The 24,828-nt window shown below is 34.7% G+C and overlaps 1 protein-coding gene and 1 non-coding gene across 6 annotated transcripts in view; both read left to right on the forward strand.

The window, feature by feature from the left end:
* MAP4K3 (mitogen-activated protein kinase kinase kinase kinase 3) overlaps positions 1-24,828 on the forward strand; it is a 184,826-nt gene that overhangs the window by 144,405 nt on the left and 15,593 nt on the right. For all 5 annotated transcript variants that reach the window (XM_070379693.1, XM_070379695.1, XM_070379694.1 and 2 more), the window contains 12 exons: positions 4,939-4,977; positions 5,222-5,275; positions 7,974-8,016; positions 9,554-9,713; positions 10,577-10,689; positions 13,587-13,628; positions 16,107-16,191; positions 17,620-17,699; positions 18,819-18,879; positions 18,966-19,083; positions 20,637-20,695; positions 21,727-21,830. In XM_070379693.1, coding sequence (XP_070235794.1) covers positions 4,939-4,977; positions 5,222-5,275; positions 7,974-8,016; positions 9,554-9,713; positions 10,577-10,689; positions 13,587-13,628; positions 16,107-16,191; positions 17,620-17,699; positions 18,819-18,879; positions 18,966-19,083; positions 20,637-20,695; positions 21,727-21,830 — 958 coding nt within the window. The remainder of the gene's footprint in view (positions 1-4,938; positions 4,978-5,221; positions 5,276-7,973; positions 8,017-9,553; positions 9,714-10,576; positions 10,690-13,586; positions 13,629-16,106; positions 16,192-17,619; positions 17,700-18,818; positions 18,880-18,965; positions 19,084-20,636; positions 20,696-21,726; positions 21,831-24,828) is intronic.
* On the forward strand, positions 23,310-23,417 carry LOC138990095 (U6 spliceosomal RNA). Its single transcript, XR_011466262.1, has one exon. It is a non-coding gene; the product is annotated as a U6 spliceosomal RNA (small nuclear RNA).

Consider the following 24,828-nt stretch of genomic DNA (forward strand, 5'->3'; position numbering starts at 1 on the left):
GAGCCTGGTAGGCTGCAGTCCATGGGGTCGCTAAGAGTCAGACACGACTGAGCGACTTCACTTTCACTTTTCACTTTCCTGCATTGGAGAAGGAAATGGCAACCCACTCCAGTGTTCTTGCTTGGAGAATCCTGGGGATGGGGAGCCTGGTGGGCTGCCGTCTATGGGGTCACACAGAGTTGGAAACGACTGAAGTGACTTAGCAGCATAGTATGTTAAGGATGAAATGGAATAATCATTGCAAAACATTTAGCACCTTTTTAGTAAAAACACATTAGTTGCCCTTATTTATGGTATTTACTCAGTAAATGTTGATTGTAAGAGTAAATGAGTATGAGTGAAAGAATGAAATTGCCTTTTGGTTTTAAAGAAATAGGTTTTTTGCTTTGTGTTTTAATATAATCAGGGTAATACTTATAGTTTTGAGCCAGTTAGGCAGTTTTGAAAAATTATAGTAACAAGCAGCTAATTCAGATATGCCATACACTTCGGTGGTGGTTTTTTATTTCTCTGTCTGTTTCTTCAGTTTATCAGTTAAATATATGATCTGTTTACAGATTGTACCATTTTTAAACTCTTCATCCAAATTTTTTAGTCATTTTAGATTGACTTTATTTAATTTAATATGTGGGGGCATCTTTTTTGATTTGTTTTATTCATTACTGTCTCAAAATTCCATAAAAGGAATTTAAGTAGGCTAGTGAATAGTGACATTATTTATTATGTTGCATCCAGTCTTGTGATTAAATCAATATCATATTTTTCTCCAACGCATTCAAGATGCAATATTTAGTATAAATGAACCTTTATGTAAATGTAGCTGTATTTCATTTTCTCTTCTATAAAGGCTGAAAAGCAAACCATGTTTTCTCCTTTTCGTTAAAACTTCATGAAGTCTGTAACTTTATTAACAAAATATCTTAACTCATCATAGGAGATTTATAAATGAATTAAAAATATATGAGCCCCTAGCCATAGAATATCTGCTTTTTCATGTTCTCTTATTTTATAGAACCTTTAATCCCAGGAAGATAATATTTTAAAAAGTGAAATGCCATATGAGTCCAATTAAATATGGTAAACTGAAAATAAAAATACATTTTAAATTCTCCTTTTAATTATTTTAAAATGCTAATATTCTCTACTGGAAAAGAAATGGCTCAGAAAATATTGTCATATGCTTAAGAAAAAGTTTTTTTCATATCTTCTAAGATCTTCTAAGATGGCTTCCCTTATAGCTCAGTTGGTAAAGACTTTGACTGCAGTGCAGGAAACCCAGGTTCGATTCCTGGGTTGGGAAGATTCCCTGAAGAAGAAAATGGCAACCCACTCCAGTAATCTTGCCTGGAGAATCCCATGGACAGAGGAGCCTGGCGGGCTACAGTCCATGGGATTGTAAGCGTCAGACACGACTTAGTGACTAACCCCTCAAGATGGTGTGAAAGCCTACTGTAGAGTTTAGAAGACATTATGTTTCATTTGATGAAAATACAGCAGTGCTTCTGAAATTTTTAGTCTCAGGATCCCTCTACCGTCTTAAAAATTATTAATGACTTCAATGAGCTTTTGTATATATGGGTTACAAAGATAAATATTTGTAGTACTGAAAGCTTCAAAATATTTTTTTATTTCAAATAGTAATGTACTCATTCCGTGTTATCATTAAAAACGTTTTTTTGTGTGTATTAAAAAATTCCTCATCTTTAAGAATGAGGTGAAATGCCAACTCTTAATGGTACCTTCTTTGTAATACCAATTGATTCTTTTCATGAGACTTAAAAGCAGCTTATATATGGCAGTATAATACAGCAAACATTTTGTTGAGGCCCACAAACAACATTGTTTTATGAAGAATAGCTGTTTTTTTCTGAAGCAGAATAATATTAGGAAAAAAGGTGGCATTGTTTTATATTTTTTGCAGAAATCCTTACTATCTGGCTTGATAGAACAGAGCTGGATTCTCACATCTGTTACTAATCTATTTTTATATACATCTCATGAAAACATGAAAAGAGCATGTGTTAGTGGTTCAGTCGTGTCCAGCTCTTTGGAACCCCATGGACTGTAGTCTGCCAGGCTCCTCTGTCCATGGAATTCTCCAGGCAGGAATACTGGAGTGGGTAGCCATGCCCTTCTCCAGGTGATCTTCCTGACCCAGGGATCGAACGCAGGTCTCCCACATTGCAAGCAGTCTCTTTACCATCTGAGCCACCAAGGGAAGCCCTTCACATCTCATAGTCTCCAGAAAACTCTCTTGAGTTTCATTCTCAATGAAAGAATAAAAGAGAGAAAGAAAAAGAGTGAATGAGTTTGTATTTTTTTAAAGTGCTTTAGATTATGAAAATAGTTTTACCTTGCAAACCTCTTACAGGAGCCTAAAGGACCTCCAGGATTCCCAGACCATACCTTGAGAATTGCTAATTTAGAGTAGTGTTACTTAAGAGATGGGTATACCAGACCACCTGACCTGCCTTTTGAGAAACCTATATGCAGGTCAGAAAGCAACAGTTAGAACTGTACATGGAACAACAGACTGGTTCCAAATAGGAAAAGAAGTATGTCAAGGCTGTATATTGTCACCCTGCTTATTTAACTTATATACAGAGTACATCATGAGAAACGCTGGGCTGGAGGAAGCCCAAGTGGAATCAAGTTGCTGGGAGAAATATCAATAACCTCAGATATGGGGATGACACCACCCTTATGGCAGAAAGTGAAGAAGAACTAAAGAGCCTATTGATGAAAGTGAAAGAGGAGAGTGAAAAAGTTGGTTTAAAGCTCAACATTCAGAAAACTAAGATCATGACATCCGGTCCCATCACTTCATGGCAAATAGATGGGGAAACAGTGGAAACAGTGGCTGACTTTATTTTTCTGGGCTCCAAAATCACTGCACATGGTGATTGCAGCCATGAGATTAGAAGACGCTTGCTCCTTGGAAGGAAAGTTATGACCAACCTAGACAGCATATTCAAAAGCAGAGACATTACTTTGCCAACAAAGGTCCGTCTAGTCAAGGCTATGGTTTTTCCAGTGGTCATGTGAGAGTTGAACTATAAAGAAAGCTGAGTGCCAAATAATTGATGCTTTTGAACTGTGGTGTTGGAGAAGACTCTTGAGAGTCCCTTGGACTGCAAGGAGATCCAACCAGTCCATCCTAAAGGAGATGAGTCCTGGGTGTTCATTGGAAGGACTGATGTTGAAGCTGAAATTCTAATACTTTGGCCACCTGATGTGAAGAGCTGACTCATTTGAAAAGACCCTGATGCTGGGAAAGATTGTGGGCAGGAGGAGAAGGGGACAACAGAGGATGAGGTGGCTGGATGGCATCACCAACTCGATGGACATGGGTTTGGGTGGACTCCAGGAGTTGGTGATGAACAGGGAGGCCTGGTGTGCTGTGGTTCATAGGATCGCAAAGAGTAGGACATGACTGAGCGACTGAACTGAACTGAATTTAATTGATAATAATAATTTTTTAAACCCCACTGACTGAATACTTACTGTACTCTAAATTACTATTCAAAGCATTTTACCTATATTAATTAATTGTATTTTCAGATAGACATTTTGATCTAGATACTATTGTAATTCCCACTTTACAGATATGGAAACTGAAGCTTAGGGAAATCATAGAAACTGATTGAAGGCCGCATCACTTACAGTGGAGAGGCTGCTTCACAGCTTGAAATCATTTTGCTATACTGCCTCCTGGTCTCTTAGGTCTCTTTTAGACCTAGTCCTTGAAGAGCTTTGTGAATAGATAATACATTTGACCAAAGTCCCTCAATTTTTTACACGCAAAATAAGGTTTGCAATTAGTTTATGGTTTTCCTATATCATTTACAACTCCAGACTTAAAATTTTGTCATTTTAAAAGACTTAAATTGTTATTTAACTATCCTAATTAAAACATTTGATGGCTAAAATCTATTCTGTTAATTGTTTATACCAGCTAACCATACCTTTCATTTTTCTCTGGTTTTATGCTTTGATAATTCTGAGGGTAGTTTTTTCAACTTTATATAATAGGAAAGGGAAATGATTAGAAGGTACTACCTTACAACTTTTGAGGAGAGTAAATTTTCTGCTGAATCACTTTTACCACAGTAACCTATTAGTAACCGTATTTCTATCTCATTAGCTTTAAGAAGGCTCTTGAGTTTTTATGCTTAAAGAATATAATACAGGAGGTATGCTGCATGAATGGGCAGGGAAAAGAAGTAAGGGACCTTCAGGAATGCTGTGAATTCTCTCTTACATTCCTGAATACCAAAGTTTTGTAAATTGCTCCTAATGGTAAAACCCTCACACCTGGTCTGATACAGGCTTAGTCTCCCAAAAGTGTAAATGTGTTTGCCAGTACACCACTGGAGAACAGATCCTTCAGGTAAGTGAGTGTCTTCTGTGGAAGCAAAGTGCTACTACATTCATGTATTCACATCACATGCATGCGTGCTTTTGCAGAGATCCAACCTGTTGAGTTTCATTTCGGAGGATTGCCTGAGAGCATGATGTTTTTTAAAGTGTGTCACCTTTCTTAAGAAAAAGAAAATATAATTTCAGGTGTCAGGTAAAATAGTCCAGGTAAAAATGTAAATCCTGGAAACCCTTGAGTGTGACCCTGCAATTATTGCTTTGTCAGCTCTATTGTGACCTTTCATGGTGGGTTGTCCTTTGTTTGAATTGATATTTTTCCAGTAAACGCTAGAATTTATTTTGTTCATTTAAAATACATGTATAAAGACATGAGCAGCAGAAAATAGATGTTAAATGATGTTTTATGGTATAGAGATGATCATTGTAGCAAGTTTTTAGTGAGTAATAAAAGTATTTTATTTGAAAATTTTATATATAAGGTTAATGTGATAAAAAAAATTGTACTTGATATTTCTTTGCTTTATTCACATTATTTTTAATTTTTACTTTTCTCCTAAGGAGTCTTCTGAAGTCTGTTGAAGAAGAATTACATCAGCGGTAACTTTAATTTTTAATTAAGTTTATAATATTTTATGTTACAGATGAGTCAAGTCCATTTGCCCCCTTCTCTGTCATATAGCCTAAGAGTGTTTTGTTGTTGTTTTAATATTCTGAATCCTAAAAAGATACAGAAATAAAATTCTGTCCTGTGTTAGCTCTTCTTGCATTGTCTAAAATTTCTTCTTAAGCTTTTTGGTAAAGTCCATTTAGTAACAGTGAAATTACCCTTTTTCATCCGTAGAGGGCACGTGGCACATTTAGAAGATGATGAAGGAGAAGATGATGAATCTAAAAAGTAAGTTCTGTTTCCCTTTTTAGTAAAAGAAAGAGTGTCATTTAGCCTGATTGAGTAAATCTGACGGCTTAATAGTGAAGTAATTTTACTGTCTTTTATCACGTAGTATCATGGGTTGAACCAGAGTTTCTTTCCTTTTCTCTGTTCTAGTTGTATTAGTTCGGGCATCCTTAACAAATACCATAGACTGGGATTTATTTCTCATGGTTTTGGAGGCTGGGCTGCTGGTCAGTTTACCTCCTGGTGAGAGCTCTCCTCCAGGCTGGAGACGGCTACCATCTCAGTACATCCTTAGACTTCCCTCAGTGTGTGCGTGCAGACAGAGAAATCTCTCTTCCTCTTTTATAAGGCCACCAGTCCTATTGGATTAGGGCCTCATTCTTATGACTGCAGTTAAATGAGCTTTATTACCTCCCAAAAGCACTGTCCCCAAATATAATCAGTCACATTGGAGTTAGGACTTTAACATATAAATTTTGAGGAGACACAGTTCAGTCCAAAAAGTCTTATTAACTCCTTCCAGCATCAACTCTAAAGTCCAAGACTCATCTAAATATCATCTAAGTCAATCTGATTTCGATCTCATGATCCCTAGATCACCTTTAGGATTTATTTTTTCCTTTTTTTGAAGAAGCATACATGTTTGGAAAGCTCTGTCATCCCGTCCACAGCCTCCCTTCATTTTGTCTTGTCCATCTTCTGTTCAAGCTGCCAGTGTTTGTTCTGGTACAATCCCATGAATTCTTTTTTTCTCTGAGTGATAGTTCAGGCATAAATGTAGTATTCTCTCCAGTACATGCTTTCTGATGCCATCCATTTCTGAGCTAATACGGATAGGCTGAGAATTTTTCAGATTTCAAGTTCTGGCTCCTTTTTGCTTAGTAATTCCTTCTTCAGTTCATCTCTCTTCTCTTATTTCACTAGAAGCAATCAGAAAGAACCAAGCCACTCCTTCAGCAGTTTGCTTCGAAATCTCCTCAGCTAACTTATCCAGTTTCATCCCTTGCAGATTTTCCTTCCACAGAACACTAGAACAACACAATTCAGCCAAGTTCTCTGCCACTTTTTATGAAGGATTACCTTTCCTCCATTTCCCAGTAACTGCATTTCCATTTTGAAACCTCACCAGAATAGCCTTTAATGTTCACATTTCTACCAACATTCTGTTAATGCCTATTTGTGTGTTCTCTGAGAAGATGGAAGCTTTCTCACCAGCTCTGCTGTTTTCTCACTGACCTCTCACTCTTAGCGTCCATATTTAACTCTTACAGTCTTCGCTTATTACTCAGTCCCAAAACTGTTTCCACATTTTTAGGTATTTGTTACAGTAGCACCCCACTTCTTGGTACCAAAATATGTTTTAGCTCAGGCTGCCGTAACGAAATATCATAGACTGAGTGGCTTGAGCAACAGAGATTGGTCACAGTTCTGGAGGCTGGGATGTTCAAGATAAGGTACCTGCAGATTCAGTTCCCAGTGAAGCCCTCTTCTTGGCTTGTAGACAGTGGCCTTCTTGCTTTGTCCTCACACAGCCTTTTTGCAGTCTGTGCACACACACACACACAGAAGGAGATCTCTTCCTCATCTGACAAAGCCACTAATCCTATTGGATCAGCTCCCTACCCATATGACTTCATTTAACCTCAGTTACCCCCTAGAAGCCCAAACACAAGCACATTGGGGGTTAGAGTTTCAACCTACGAATTTTCAGTGGACACAGTTCAGTCCATAGCAGGAGTTGATTAAAAAAAATAATAACTGAAAAATGTTTACAGAGACAGTAGACATATCTTGTGGTTTAATGTTATAAATTAGTAATTGGTAGCTGCTAGAATTATTACTGTAACTACAAAGAGTCTTACTATATGGTTGATTAAATTTCATCTGATATGTTTCAAGTAAGCAAATCCTTTGGGTACAATTTTTTTTTCTTTTTTTACAACTGTATTTTTAAGGGGAGAATATTTTTCCCTTCCATATTTATTGATGTTAGTTCTTTGAGAGTGGAGAGGGAGTTTGTTTTTGTTTTTTTAAAGAGGGATGCAGTTTCCTGATAGAGTGACAAAAACACCTGAGAAGCCATTGGAACATTGATTTTCTTTCCTACCTCACCACTATGCAACCTTGGGCTGGGTCACTTAACCTCTCTGGGCCTCAGTCTCCTTAGCTGAGAATTTATGCTCAATAATCTTTTAATTTTAGTTCAGTCCTGAGTTGTAATGAATCTCAGTTTCAATCAAGTAAATTCTGCCATTAGTTTCATAGAGCATGTAAATGAAAAAAGCATGAAGCTTTTGATGAGCTTCATCAGAGATATTTCCTAATAGTAGATAAAAATGAAGCTTATATCTTGATATATTTTTATATCATTTTACTGTCTTTCCTTAAACCAATTGATGCTTGTGTTTTTATATTAATTACCTTTTGATTGATATAAATTGGAATTATAGCTATCTTTTCCAGTTTTAATTACTAAATATTATTTGGAAACAAGAAAGCATATAAACTCAGTTATTTCTCAATAATACTTCATTCAGCATAATGTGATTATTTCACAGAATATTTTGGAAAACACTAATCTTAGAAAAAGAAACCTGTATATATAAATCATCTATATTTTTGAAAAATGAATCATATTTTAATAATGATTTATTTGTAAAATGAAGAGTTCTGATTCTAAGTGTTTATGTTTTTATAGTTCAACCATGAAAGCCAAAGTTCCACCTCCTTTGCCACCAAAGGTAAAAAGATTTCTTTTTCAGTGTGAATTGTGTATGTGTATCTTATTGTTTTGCCACTTTAATACTGTATTAGTATTTACTCTGTAGCTTATTTTCACTTGGGATTCACAAAGAAAAATCTTGAAGTTACTAATCATGATATAAGTAGATGATTGTAGTTGTTTTTGTCTTTTTTTTCCAATTTATTTTCCAATTTATTATTTGATGTTAATTCTAAGTAATAAGTTCTAGAAATTCATAAATAAAAATGATTATTTCACTTGGGTTAGAAAACTCATGTATTGAATAAGATTTTCTCTCTAAATCTATAATCTACAAGTAACTGATTTCCTGAGAATGGGTAAAAAAGATAGTGACTTACCATTACAGATATTTAATTTTCAGAAGATACTTTTAAATAAAAAATACAAAATAGGACAGTAATTTGAAAATAAAATTTTAGCAACAAAATCTTTTTGTCAAACAAAACAAAGCATCATTAGAAAACTCCCTGGTGATCCTACGGCTAGGACTTGGCACATTCCTTGCAAAGGCCCAGATTCAATCCCTGGTGAGGGAACTAAGGTCCCACAAGCTGTGTGGCATGACCAAAAAAAAAAGGAATCATAAATAATAATCCCAACTGATAGATATTTTATAAGTAAAATAAGTTGATAGATATGGTAATTTAAGTTTATAAGTTCATATGCATAGCAAATTTTAACTATAAAATGAACTGTTTATAAAATGGGTTGTTATTAGGTTTGAAATCAGGAGTTGTAAATGAGAATTGGAGTCCAACCAGTCTAGATATCCAATGTACTACTATATTTTGTTTTCATTTTATACTTTTAAAAAAATCATGATGCACACACATAAGTAATATTGTTCTTTTTTGTTTAGTTTTATAGTTAGAAATATAGAGATCTGATTTTCAAAGAGATAAATACAGCTCAGTCTCCCTAATAAGGGACACATTATAAAAATTTATAAATTCTGCAAACCTTTGGCTGACTGGAGGGTTTTCCATTGTCTACACAGAAAGTCTCTCAGGTATCCTATATTGCTGAGTTTGTGTTCTCTGATTTAATAAAATTTTAATCAGCATCTTCTGTTGAGCATCTGGAAGATTAAGCATTAGCATTAAAGACTTAAAGTCATCTGGAAGAGACAGTTTAGAGATTAGCCTTGAAAGGAATTGAACTTTGATTAGCCTGCATGTTTAAAATAAAAAGAGACTCATTTAAATTGGAGATCATAAAGACCAGAATATTTTTATTTGGCAGATTTAAGTAGGTAGGCTTGTGAGGAATTAATAGAAAGAGTACAACAAGGTCTTTTTTCTTGAGAAAACATTTTTGTGTACATTTTTAGGATATATATTAAGATTATCTGAATCAGATAGTTGAATATGCTTGAAACTCAATTATTAAACACAGTTTGAAAGCCTGTGATATATAATAATATTTACTTCAGGGAAGATACTTAATATTTTTCATGTTTAATGAAACATGAGCGATTTCTTGTTTAGTCATTGGTCTTTTCTGTATTTTTTCAGCCTAAGTCCATATTCATACCACAGGAAACTCATTCTACTGAGGATGATAATCAAGGAACAATCAAGAGGTGTCCCACATCAGAGAGCCCAGCAAAGCCATCCCAAGTACCACCTAGGCCACCACCTCCCAGGTTACCGCCTCAGAAGCCTGTGGCTTTAGGTAATGAGGAAGAGGGGGTGAAATGAGAGTGTTGCCAGGTTTTCGTAATGTGTGGAGAAAAGTAGAAGGACTCCTTCTTTTAAAAGATGATTTGAAATTCCTTTGAGGAGAAGAGAAGGAAGCAGTGGCTCTAGAGAGATGAAGTTTGCTTTTTGTCTCATAGTTTGAAGTGTTTTTATGATAGGATTACCTGTGACCCAGGCTGAGATATTTTGTCCCTTGCTTCTCATTTCATGTCTAGCCTTCCCTCTTTTGGAGAATTGTTTGTTCCCAATTTGTCATTTATCTATAGAGTGTGGCCAACAAAAGAAATTAAACTGAACAAACAAGGAAAATGTGTTTTGGTCCTAGGCTACTTCATTTTGAGAAAAAGGAGAGGATGCCTTGTCGAACTCGTTTGTTTTATTTCGTTTAATCATTTTTAGAAAAATTATTGTCTGTATTTGCTAGGTATTTGCCTCCAAATTAATCCTCAAAGGTGCTGTTTTAATACTGTGAAGTGTCTTATGTTTATGCAAAAGAAGCAATTAAAAAAAAGAGTAGTAATGCTCCTTGGATAACAAACTATAAATTGCCCCTTTCCTGAAAGTAGTTATGTATTCAGTACTTTTTTCTTTTTAGCACAAATATATGTACTTAGATACAACCTGAATTTTAATTTACCTATATGAAAAAAATAGAGATAAAACTAGAACATCTATATGGTTGTTACACTACTAAATATTCTGATTGGGTAATCCCAAATGAAGGCTGAAACTGCCTCAGAGATAATATATTTTTTTCCTACTTGATAATTTTCTGAATGAAAACTTTCATGGAAATTAATCCTTTTTTTTAATATATTTAAACATATCTTATTGAAGGAAATGGGGTGAACTCCTTCCAGCTAAATGGTGAACGAGATGGTTCATTATATCAACAGCAGAATGAATATAGAGGCACTAACCTTTCAAGGAAAGAAAAGAAAGATGTACCAGTAGGTATTTATGTTCATAAGCTCTACTTGTATTTGTTTCCTTTTTGACTATTAAATTAGTTTTGCAATTTTAATTAATGAAACAATAGCAATTATATATTTTATAATTAGTATATTTATATTTTATTATGTTAATAATAGGTTGTTTAAATCTTGAAAAAAAATGACTTTGCAGTGGTAAACATGAATGAAGGCTTTCTACTCTTCAAATTATTTAGGCCAATTGGTTATATTGCATATTATAAAATGTGGGCTTCTACATATGGGTAAACACTTAATATTTTTGTGATTGTTGAGAAATATTATTCTCATTGAAGAAAATGATTCTTATACACTCCTTTTATCGTCTCAAGAACTTATGGAAGGAAAGCCATACCTTCTACCTTAGGACAAATTTCTGTCACATAATTTGTGATGTTACTACTTTTACCAAAGAAAATAGCGAACAAGGAAGAAAAATTAAGGTTATTTCTAGTAGATATAAGATACCACTTCAGGAAAGATGAAGTTAGCCTTAACAACTGTTCCTATTAGAAAAATTAGATAAAACACTATGACATAACTACCAGAACATCAATAGAATTTATCAAGGAGATTAAGAATTTGTAAAGAATTTACACTTAATCATCAGAAGACATTCTATGATGTCCATCATCATAGAGCTTAACAACAAAAAAATCCTTAAAATTCCCAATTCAGCAGATGTCAACAGATCGTAAGTCAGTATTTTGGGGGAATTTTTTGTGTATACTAGTTTTTTTATTGTTCTAGAAATTCATAGACCATTTAATATGTTTATGTGCATATAGCTATAATAACTTTGTACACTAAACACATTGCTAGAGGTTTTTGTACTGTATCTGTTATTTTATAAGATTTCACTATAGAATGTGACATACCATTTTTATGATTCATTTAAAGCATTTGACTGGCGTTATGCATTGTAATTTGTGAAACTTAGGACATTTTTAACAAAAGTGAAATGTCTTTTAGAAATCATAGGGTTTATGTAGTCTCTCCAACTGAGAAGTGCCATTTTCATTTCATCAGCTTAAATTTTAGCAATCCTTCTAATGTAGTAGTTTAAAAATTCAGCTTAATGACTGTAACAGTATAATAACCTTTGAGAAATGAGTACTTTTTAAAATTTATGTATTTTAAATTCACTTTTTCTATCACCTTATTAGGATAAGGAACTAGTAGTTAAACTAACAGTCTCAGTAATTCTAAAATAAGTGTGTCATGACTGTATCATAGGATAAATAGTATCCATGGTATATTGCAATGTGATTACAGTTCGTGCAGCTTCTTGAAATTACTTACAACCACTTCTGTCAGTACTTAAATTAAATCCGACAGTTATAACATTTAGAGCTCCCTAATTAAAAATGTTTTGCTAAAATAGATGATATATGATAATTTAGGGACATCTATATAAAATTATGTACATAAATTATTTGCAGAATGAAAAAAAATGATCAGAAATTGATGGCAGTATGTACATCCTCATAAACATATCTCCAAAGTAAAATTTCATAGTCTTAATTTTAGAAATGTCTAAAAGTTACTCATATAAATAGTACTATATAGAATATTTCATTTGTTTCATGTATATGAAATCAGTTAATAGTAGCTTTAAATTTTTATCTCATTTAAATAATTCTGATTTATATTAAACTGAGAAAAATTTATAATGTCATGCCTTAAAATGCTGTTATTAAGATTAAAAGAAACTAGACTATCAGAAGCTTATGTTTAAATTATAATCTCTCCCAAGGAGATTCTTTCTCCGGGGATAAATCATAAAATTGAAAATGATTTATTCTCCAGGGGTAAATCATACACCCCAGGAATGTAGCCCCTTGGCAAAATATCTGGAACTCTTGAGGATGTTGTCACAGATGAGTGATGTGATTGTTTTTGCTCTCCTTACATTATCATTATACTCTGACCAATGATTTATGCATTTGAGCCCATCAGAGTTTAAAACTTCAGTGGACAAAGCACTTGGTAAATGAGGTTAAAAATCTACAGACTAGGAGAAAACATTTGTAATATATAGCAGTAAAGTATTTAAGTCTAATTTATATAAACAGCTCCAAAAAATAAATAACTCAGTTTAAAAAAAAAAAAGCAAGGCAGGGAGGGGAGAATTCACAGAAGAGGAAATACAATTAGCCAGTAAACATTTCTTTAAAAAGGTTCTCAACCTTCCTAGCTGTCAGAGGCATGCAAGTTAATGAGAAACAAAGGGGAAAATTTTTTTAGTCCTGTAAAAACTGTTATCAGTTTGATAACATTGTCTGTGAGACTGTGAAGAACCAAGACTCATACATTGCTGATGGGAGTGATACAAAATGGGCACTTGGAAAGGCAGTTTAGCAGTGAGTATCCACTAAAATGCAAAAGCTACAGACCCCGTGTTCCAGTGTTTTCACTTCTCACAGCATATTCTTTAAAAAAACCATTCACACATTGTGTAGTAAAGGATACGCGAGGATGATGATTTCCACATTGCTGTTGTAGTAAAAAATAGAAAATAATCTACACATCCAACAACAGGAAGTAGCTAAAGTTTGTTATATTCATACTGTGCTGCAGTTAAAGCCAATGGCAAACAGGTCTGGAAGGATATACAAATACCTGAGTATTTTGTAATGTAATATAATTGCCTAGAGAAAGATTTGGAAGGGTACACAATAAACCATGTGGAGGGGGCAGGTTCTAGGACTAAGTGGACTGTGAAAGGATATAGGGATCTTCAATATTACCTATAATGTTTTGTTTGACAAAGAAATGTATTCATGTATTTTATTGGGACAACACATGAGTTTGAAATAATAGTGTTGATATACCAAACAAAAAGAAGTATAATCATGCATCTGTTCTTTTTCTAGAAGCCTATTAGTAATGGCCTACCCCCAACACCTAAAGTGCATGTAAGTATAAATATCAAATAGGCTAAGTTTTCAAACTCAATACAATGACATATAATTTCTTGAGTACGTGCCTTTGGTTGGATTTTTTTGCCTCTTTGAAAGAACCCCCATTATATTGAAAAAAATCTTAGAAGTTGCTAATTTAAATACTAATTGGTTATATTTGAAAAGTATAGCTTTTCAAAAGAATTATGATATATCATACATTTTATAACTTCTTTATTTGAAAATTACTAATGTTCTGTACATATTTTTGAAGGAATGTGAAAAACGCAGAGTTACCAAAAACAGAATTTTAGAACTAAAAGGAGCATTGAAGGAGCATCTGGCCCTAACTTTATTTTGTCCATGGGTAAAACTGAGACCCTTTGGATCCAGTTTGGGTCCAGAATCCTGTTTGCTTAAAAACATGGAGAACTCATGGCTCCTGACTCCTTTTCTCTCTTCAGTCCCCAAGTCTGGGGAAGGAGCATTCAGCTCCTTTGGAAGCTGACCCAGTGGGAGCATGGGGTCACAGAGTTGGACACGACTGAGTGACTATCACTCACTCACTCAAAACTGAGACCCAAATACTAGTCACCAAAATCACAAACCTCCACCCAGCTCTAACCAGAACTAAAACTAGACCTTAGATGTCTGTATTATAGTCCTTGTCATTTTTTATATCTATATCTATATATATATATATACCATGCTGTCTTTTTTAGGATTGAAATTATATTGTGCTCAGTCGTGTCAGACTCTTTGCAACCCCATGGACTGTAGCCCGCCAGGCTCCTCTGTCCATGGAATTCTCCAGGCAAGAATACTGGAGTGGGTTACCATTTCCTTCTCCAGGGGATTTTCCCAACCCAGGGATCAAACCCATGGCTCCTGCATTGGCAGGTGGATTCTTTATCACTGAGCCACCAGGGAACCCCTTAAAATTATATTAACTCAGTTTAATTTTAGTTAAATATGGATAGAACTACATTTTGCTGATCTCAGTCTATAGCCTGAAACTTCATATAACACTAGTTTAGAAAGGGTCCATAGTTTTTCTAGTTTGTAACCTCTCAAGTCTACTTTTTAGCCCTTTTACTTTTCAACTCTACTATTAGTATAAAAATCTGACTAATTATACCTCATCTTACAAAAAGAAGTTAAAGTGTAAAGGGCTTCCAAGTCTAGGAGATACATATGTACGAAGGGGGTGAAATTTATTGTTGGCCTACAGGATGAAACTCCTTTATCGGGTATGCAGTTGACAGGGAAGAACTAATAACTGTGGGTCAACTGTAGAAGTTAGCTTTAAGTTGGGACTGGTTTGATTGTTTTGTACCTCATTCTGTCATTTAGATTTTTAGGAGTTTCGCAGTACCTTAACATAGGAATTTGAGGTACCTATCTTAAAGGACAATTATCAGGATTAGTTAAGTGATAGAATTTCTGCCCTACACCATAGGGACGTGTCTTATTGGTCTTCTGCCATGCACTGGTATTGCCAGGCTGTTGTTCTTATTGGAGAACTAAAATATTAAAAATACTGGTTGCTCGGTTTCTATACATAAAAAGGAAATTTTAAGATCAAATATTTCGATTATTTTGTGTTAATAATTTTAATCCACTGTAGTCAACAATAATCACTCATTGTATTGTCTCTGTGTTTGTGAAGAAAATATTTCTGCTGTAAAATGATGCACAGTAGAATTCCCTGGTGGTCCATTGTAGGACAAGGTGCTTTCACCGCCGTGGGCCTAGGTTTGATCCCTGGTTGGGAAACTAAGATCTCACAAGCTCTGTGGCATGGCCAGAAGAAAAAAGAAATGACCACAGTGCCGTTCTTCTGATCAAATGCTTCTGTATCCTTTTTCCCCTCCAAGTTGTTTATTCTAACCAGAACAGTCATTTCAAAATTAACATCTTACTCTTTGAAGATCAAAAAACATTCAAATGAGTGATATTATATTTCATTATAAGATATTTATTATCTGAAAAGTTTGTAAATGAGCTTGATAAATAATTATTAACATCAAAGAATAAAGCTTTTTGTTGACTTCCTCCAAGGAGAATAATCAGATCGCTCAATTTTTTTTTTTTGTAAAGTGCATCTCTCTGTTTTGAAATTAAAGTACATATATGAGTTTCAAATCAACTGTACCTCTTCCACTTTGTAATATGAAATTCAGTGATTAATACTAGTTTTAGGCTCATGAAACCAAGTAAGAAAATTTTCACCTTTGTAGAGAGATTATGGTTTTCCTTATCAGAGAATATTGTATTAGTCTTAATGTGGGATATGTAAGTAATACTTCTATAAGCAAATTATTGTGCAGAATTAATTGCTATTACTGCTTTATTTGAGAAGATAGGAAGAATAAAGTGACTTTTAAGTAAAATCATATCTAACAGTCCTTGTGCCTGGAACCTCCTTGATATCACTGTAAGGCAAATGAGTAAGACTTGATAGATTCATTTAATTATTTTTTGTTTTTCCAGATGGGTGCCTGTTTTTCAAAGGTTTTTAATGGATGTCCCTTGAAAATTCACTGTGCAACATCATGGATAAATCCAGACACAAGAGGTAGTACTATATGTTTTTATCTGTTTTTATCTTTCTGATTGCTTGGTGTTTTCATGAGGCTAGAACAGCACTCAGTTTTAATCACTTTATGCATATCTTTCTGAAAAATAAATTTATTATAATTAAAAAAACATTCAAAGTAAATATGTTTCTTTGTGTTATTAGCAGTGTTTGAGGTGACACAGGATATTAAAATTTTACTGTATAGTCACCATGAGAAGGCAGTGGCACCCCACTCCAGGACTCTTGCCTGGAAAATCCCATGGACGGAGAAGCCTGGTGGGCTGCAGTCCATGGGGTCACGAAGAGTCGGACACAACTGAGCGACTTCACTTTCACTTTTCACTTTCATGCATTGGAGAAGGAAATGGCAACCCACTCCAGTGTTCTTGCCTGGAGACTCCCCGGGATGGCGGAGCCTGGTGGGCTGCTGTCTATGGGCTCGCACAGCGTCGGACACGACTGAAGCGACTCAGCAGCAGCAGCACCATATCAATATATTGAAACCGTACACTCTGTGCCATCTCTCTGTATAAAGATGTACATAGATACACATGTACACACATGTGCACATGCTTGATGTCTCTTACACGCACACAGATTTGCTAAATCTTTTAAATAGCCAAGATGTGGATACTTTTATTTCACAGGTAAAGAAAACAGCACTCAGAGAGGCTCGTTGTTTCAGTCGGTAGTAGAGCTGCAGTTTGAACCCCGTTCAGTCCTGTCTGAGCACAAAGTTAATTTCCCAGTACTAACCCTAAACACTGGGCAGTTGAGGAATGCTCTTGACACTCTAAGTTGTTTGTAGGATGCTTCAGCTTAGTCTGGAGAAGTTCTTCACCTACTTTTTGATATGATCATAAAATGTGATCGAACAGGACCATGACCAGACTTGTAACGTCTTCTAGAAGATACTGAACACCCTAGCAGGTATCCAAGTTTAGTTAACCTTTTAAAGAGGCAGTAGTCAGATCTTGGTTTTTTGATGCTATGTTTATAACAGACCATCTGCAAAAATACTTTGAGTTTTCATCAACTTTTCCTGGATTACACTCTATGTGTCATTTGCACGTGATCCTCTCCAAGAGGGAATTTAGAAAAGGAGTTGCAGATTCTCTTATCAGTCCTTAGCACTCTCCAATGAATGAGGAGTCCTAACATGCCATTCTTCAGAACCTGTTTTCCTAAAAGTTTTCTTCACTGCTTTGAGGCTGATATCTGCATATAAATCAATTCTTTGAGCTACAGTTTCTAACTACTTACTTGCATTAAAATAAGAAATACTGCTTTATAGACGATAGCAATTCTTTTTTCATATGTTAATGCATATATATATACACACACACACACTAAATGTTAGATTATATAAGTCTTTTGTAAAAGAATTTTATACATCAAAATCAGTGGATTATTTTGTCATTTCAGATCAGTACTTGATATTTGGTGCTGAAGAGGGGATTTATACCTTGAATCTCAATGAACTTCATGAAACATCAATGGAACAGGTATGTTATTCTGTGTTTCTCCCTTTAAAAAAAAAAACTCTTAATTTATTATACCTAGACACTAAATAAGGAATAAGTTTCAATGCTGTGATTTGCTGCTGTCTCTTGTTTAGAAAACCTTCCTAGAGCATGTCCTGTTTACTCAGTGCTGGAGATGTACTCAAATTTTCCACAGTTTGTTGTGATCCACACAGTGATTATTCACAGGAGTAGTGCTCACTTTCAAGTGGCTCATGATCTCACAGAGAAAATAGACCTGTAAACCAGTAACCACAACATATTGTACTTCCAGTTAGATGTGACACTAGGAGTGAGTACAAAGTGTAACCCCCAGAGGTGGTTATCACTAGCACTACCTGTGGAGAGAAGAGGAGAGACATTTAAGATGGACCATAAATGATGGTGAATAGAAGGTTGACAGACAGATAAGAGAAACAAACCGCATGATACGAGTAGGGAACTGTGAATGGTCAGTTCAGCTGGAGTACAGAATGAGCATAGAATAATAACAATAAATGAAGGTGGGTAAGTAAGCAGGAGCCACACCCCAGAGCTTTGTGTACCATGCTGATGATCAGTAATGAATTCTGTATATATGTCCTTTATGATTTGTAGGTTTTCAGCATTTTCTCTCAGGCTTTTTTCCTCCATACCTAGTGTTTCCATACTCTTATGTTTTACAACACCGTGATCTTTTTTCCTCTCTTCTGCTCCAGAAGCCAGGCATGTCCATATGCCCAGATAAGACCATTTTTTGGAAGTACACAGGAGAGTTTTAATTACTGAAAACTCAAGAACCAAAATAAAGGAATAGACATTGTTTGAAAATGTCCTTTTCCTCGTGTAGTTTGAGATTACATAGTCTGTACCATAAGGAGAATAGAGCTAATCATATAATGTAGGAACTTAGATAATGAAATTACACTAGTTTATTTTTCTTCCATATAAATGTGTATGTGTAGCATCTTGTTTTAAATACCTTATAAAATGAGTTTCTATTAAAAATAAATTTCTTTTTAAAAACTGGCCTAATGATATGACAGCTACATGGTTAATATGTGAATATTTACACTGCCATTATCTATTATTCTATGTAAGCTTTGTGTTTTTTTTTATCAGCTATTTCCCCGAAGGTGTACATGGTTGTATGTAATGAACAATTGCTTACTGTCAATATCTGGTAAGTCTTTTAGTTTTTAAAAACCTTACAGTTGTTGTTCCTATTTATGTTATCAGCTTTTGTGACACCTTTATTTTTCTCTATAGGTAAAGCTTCTCAGCTTTATTCTCATAATTTACCAGGGCTTTTTGATTATGCAAGACAAATGCAAAAGTTACCCGTTTCTATTCCAGCACACAAACTTCCTGACAGAATACTGCCAAGGTAATTGTACATTTAATTATGTTTTCATCCTTAGAGATAATATGTGAATGCATTTATTAAAAAAAATAGATAGAAATCGTATGTAATGAAGAAAACTGTAAAAAGTAACATATTTTCAGAAGTGTCTATCATATTCTAAACTTTTCTACTTTATACTTTTCCACTTATATCAAACATTTTCTTTCTGAACTGTTTTTCTACAATGTTAAAACTAATTTTTTTTTCCTCTAGTTTGCTTGTAATTTTATATCACATATAGTGCTTTTGACTTATTTGTGTCAATTTGAATGAATTGAATTTTTTTCAAAGTAGTTTCTAAACTTAGAAAATTTAAGTGACTTATTAATTGAAGATTTTTATTAGAAGATACTTATAAATTTAGGTGTTTTGTTTTTCTACTTACAGGGATTTTTAATTATGTTTACTCCTCTGTTTAGTCATTATTATTATTTTGGTTATTATTATATTGGACCTTATTTGTTAAGTAAAAGTCTTCTGAGTCTGGTATAAATTGTACTTTACAATACTTCTGTAATGTAACCATTCTTCCTTTACAGTATTAGTTGTAAAGCAACTAATATAGAACCTTAACTTTTAAGTACTTTAAAAATTTGTCGTTAATTACTGAGTTTACAGTATAGCTAAGATTTGCCACTTTGCGCACAAAAGCTTTTTAAAAATTAACTTTTCAAAGGAAATCCTTTTAAAATATACTGCAAGCATTTCCGTCTTCTTAAAATAGATTACACTGAGTTTAACTGTGTCTTTTCATGATGAATTAGTTGTGATAATGAACTTGATTTATTATGTTTGTACTATAGTATCTATAGTTGGACTTAAGGGTATCAGGAAGCTTCTTTCTTCCTATATAGTTTATATGCCCCATTTTTTCTCCCAGCTGCCACTTTCTGCTGTTGTTTTTCTGCCTCCTTAGAGCATGACTCCATTCTGCTTTCTAACTTGATAAATCTTAAATTCCTGTGGGCATGGAAACTGACCACCAAGCTTTAAAGTCATATACAGCTCCAAACAGTGGAAGGCACATAAACTTTAATGTATTAACTTTTGGATACCGTTTTTATCAGAACAGAGTCCTGTTCTTTTCCCAATTTGTGGCTCGTCTTTTTACTTTCTCAGCTCTGTCTTTTGGTAAACTAAAGTTAATAATTTACTAAATACATTCAACAAATTGAATGCCACTCATAGTTTGAGGTGCTATGGATACATCAGTGAAAAAACAAAATCTAAGTTTATTATTATTTTCCTGTATAATCTATTTTTGCATTTTTAAAAGTAATCCTGTGGTCATATTCTTCAAAAATCTATATATTTTATAGTTTTGTTTTTTCATATTTAAATTCTTTATCCATTTGGAATTGATTAGAGAGGGGTTGAGAAAGGTATCCAGTTTATTCTTGTTTTTAATAGATAACCCATTATGTCTGGACCAGTTTTTAAACAACTCATCTTTTCTCCACTGTTCTATAACAGTAGTATTTTCATATACTAACTTCACCTACATGTATTATATATTCATTTCCATTTCCATTTAGGAAATTTGCTGTATCAGCAAAAATCCCTGAAACCAAGTGGTGTCAGAAGTGTTGTGTTGGTAAGTAAACCATCCAAATTCACACAGCTCTCCTGTTCTGCAGAGTGGATAAGAGGATGCTGTGAGGCCCATTTTTCAATCTAGTATAAAACCGTAGTACTCCAGAATATCCTGCCAGTAATAGTTTACTTTTCTCCCTTAAGTAAAATAAATGTATTGCCCATTCTATTTTCATGTAAACTAAACCTAATGTAGAACTTTGCACACATAGTTGTTTCCCAAATAATTTATTGACTAAATAAATGGAGAATGATGTTATTACAGCACGTTACCATACCCTGTTCTCTAAGGGGCCTGTTACTAATCATTCACCATTCTGCTTAGTAATGGCTTTTGAGACTGCATTTATTCACTCAGTATACTTGTTATTTACTCTCATACCTTTAATACATGAAACTTAATGCTTGTGATGTGCAAGTCAGAGTCTCCTTTTCACATACCGCAAGCCTAAAGTCCTCCTCAACCCCTGTAACAATTAGCTGGTTGATTCATATCTAGGAAAAGCAAAAAATTGTTTTCTTTCCTCCCTTAAAAACCTCTGAGGCAATTCAGCTTTTTTATTTGTAAACCTGTATCGTGATTAATGTCTCCATCTAGTGAGGACCAAGGCAGTACTGCCTCTGATAAGTACTACCAAGAGCACCCCAAATCACCCTAAATGTGCTACAGCTATCCATGTGGGAACATTTCCCCAAATCTGCTTTAAACCTTTCTTCAGGATCTTGCTGTCTCAGTTAATCTCTCTGATACCATAAGACCTAAAGTTCTTCTGCTACCGTAAGACCTAAAGTTCTTCTTCCCACCCCCTGGGCCCATAACAACCAGCAGTTTTTGAGCATACAAATAAAAATCCTGGAAGTGATGAGAGTTTTGCACTCCTATCTGAAACAGTATTTCTTTTTCACTCTGCAATCAAATTAACAAATTGAACTGGCCTCCACCTTTCGTTTGTTTGTTTTTGGAGCAGGCAGCTATTACTGTAAAAACTTTGCATTATAAGAAAACTTACATATACTTTTTTGCCTTGACAGTGAGAAATCCTTACACAGGCCATAAATACCTATGTGGGGCACTTCAAACTAGCATTGTTCTATTAGAATGGGTTGAACCAATGCAGAAATTTATGTTAATTAAGGTAAGCATGAATGTCAGCCTACATCATTTTTTATATAAAAGCTTATCAGTTTTCCTCTTCTTTCAAGAAAACTTTTTTTTTTTTCCAATTAATTCTCAAGACAATGTAATGATTTTGGATTATATGGCAGAGTGGTGAAAATCTGCCTAATTATTTTTAAAAAACTCCATTGGCCTGATAGAAGTTTTAAAAGAGACTAGATAGATAGTTCAGGGATGTGACAGTGGAAGTCTGAAATACTGAATCACATACACAGTCTGATATCAAGAACAGGAGGTACTAAGAGAGTAGTAAAATTTCGTCTGAATATGTTCTCTGGTTGACCTGTTCCACTGTAGCAGAGGGACAGTCTACAGATTGGCATTTGGCTTAAAAAGTCAAGGAATAACCATCATGAAGGGGAAATAATTTGTTTGGAATATCTGCCATCCTATTAATTCACCTAGGCCTTCCCATGGATCGATTTTTGTGCCTTTGTGTCTCTAGAATCTTAACGAAAAAAACATTTTTTGGCCGTGCCACATGGCATGGGGATTTCAGTTCCCTGGCCAGGGATCAAACCTGTGCCCCTTGCAGGGGAAGCGTGGAGTCTTAACTACTGGGCTGCCAGGGAGGTCCCTCTAATGAATATTTTTTAAAACATTTAATATTACTCAACTGAAATTTAAATTTAGAGGAAAAGCTAACTGAAAATGTATGAAGTGCTGACTCTGTCACTCCAAGGAAATACCAGATGAATTTTTTATGCTGTTTTCCTCGCTATTTTGTATAGATTAAGTAGTATTTCATGAGCATTTGCTATCTCCATAGAAATTGGGATCAAAATAATTGGAGTGGATTCTTCCTAAATTACATAATATAGAATTAAGATGTTTAAAGTATTGGCTTCCTGTTATTTAAAATTTTATGAGTGACTAGGGAATCTAGTTTTAATTTTCACATCAGTATTTATTAACCTCACAATTAACTAGGACTAAAGAAATGAAATAAAGAGTTTCAAGAATTTACCACCCATTGAAGTAATATTTCCACAAATTCACTGAAACAAAAATTCTTTAAACAAAAAGCTGAAAGGGAAAATAACCTTATAAATTGTGCAAAACAGAACTTCTGAACCCAGCCCATTTCTGTCCACCTGGTTTTGTTCTAAATTCCTCTTTGTTCTTATCTGTTTGACAAAAGCACAGCATATCCTAGATGGAGTGGTAAAGTGTATATAATTATTTTTCTGCAGCCCTTCCCTTCCGTGTCTTTATCCTTAGTCTGTTACAGTATGTCCTTCCTATTCCTTTCTTTACTAACCTCTATCAAAATGAAAAATAGTTTCATTACATCAGTTGTTCACGGATACTAATAGTTTGATTAAACCTTAGTATGAATGAATTTCATGTGTTACCCGATATGTTAAACTATTTATCTTAATACATAGTGAAAGATTCTCTCTATTAAAGGAACTTTTTGTATTAAGAATGTACAGGTGCTTGCTTCGATAACACATATACTATTACTAAAATTGGAACAATACAGAGATTAGCATGGCCCCTGCACAAGGATGACATGCAAAGTCATGAAGCATTCCATATTTTTGTGATGTAATTATCCTCCAATTAAAAATAAATATACAAAAAAGAGCATGCAAGAGAATATATATTTTGAAGGCATGGGAAGCTTAAAAATTACCCATGCATGTTTTCTTTTTTCTGGGTACCAGGGAGCTTGGTGCTGACTGATGAGGCCTGTTGCCAGGATTCTAGGATGTTAGCCTTACATACAGTTCTACTTGTAGGCCTCCTTTAAGACTTCTCACTCTTCCCACTTTCCTTAAATTCCCTGAGCAACATGCACTTCTTTACTGTCTTTCATCTAAACCCAATTCTCCTTTCTTTGTCTCTCTGCTTTGAAATTTCTCTTGAGTGCATTTTGTTTTTATATTTGATATTTTCTCAATTAGTATTTATGATGTTTCTATACTATAAGTCTTACCAGATGTATTCAAAAACATTCTTATGTTTTCTGTATTCTTACTCTTCATGACATTTTCTAAGTTTTTGCTTCAGTACACTGTTTTATTTTCAATATAAATAAAAGTCATAAATTGAGGCAGATATTCATGTACTTATTACAAATCAGGTACAGTGCTATTTAATTAGACAGATAAAAATGAGTAAGAGAGAGGGTGTGGAGAAAAGGGAACGCTCTTGCACTGTTGGTGGGAATGTAAATTGATACAGACATTGTGGAAGACAGTACGGAGATTTCTTAAAAAACTAGGAGTAAAACCACCATATGACCCAGCAATCCCACTCCTAGGCATATACCCTGAGGAAACCAGGGTTGAAGAAGACACATGTATCCCATTGTTCATTGCAGCACTATTTACAATAGCTAGAACATGGAAGCAACCTAGCTGTCCATGGACAGATGAATGGATAAAGAAGTTGTGGTACATATCAGTTCAGTTCAGTCACTCAGTCGTGTCCGACTCTTTGCGACCCCATGAATTGCAGCACGCCAGGCCTCCCTGTCCATCACCAATTCCCAGAGTTCACTCAAACTTATGTCCATCGAGTTAGTGATGCCATCCAGCCATCTCATCCTCTGTTGTCCCCTTCTCCTCCTGCCCCCAATCCCTCCCAGCATCAGAGTCTTTTCCAATGAGTCAACTCTTTGCATGAGGTGGCCAAAGTACTGGAGTTTCAGCTTTAGCATCATTCCTTCCAGAGAACACCCAGGGCTGATCTACACATTGGAATATTACTCGGGCATAAAAAGGAACACATTTGAGTCAGTTCTGATGAGGTGGATAAACCTAGAACCTATTATACAGAATGAAGTGAGTCAGAAAGAGAAAGAGAAATATATTCTAACACATATATACAGAATCTAGAAGAATGGTACTGAAGAACTTATTTAGAGGGCAGCAATGGAGAAACAGACATAGAGAATAGACTTATGGACATGGGGAGAGGGGAGGAGAGGGTGAGATGTATGGAAAGAG

The sequence above is a fragment of the Bos mutus genome, chromosome 11 (assembly GCF_027580195.1).
Source record: "Bos mutus isolate GX-2022 chromosome 11, NWIPB_WYAK_1.1, whole genome shotgun sequence".
In the NCBI taxonomy this organism is placed as follows: Eukaryota; Metazoa; Chordata; class Mammalia; order Artiodactyla; family Bovidae; genus Bos; species Bos mutus.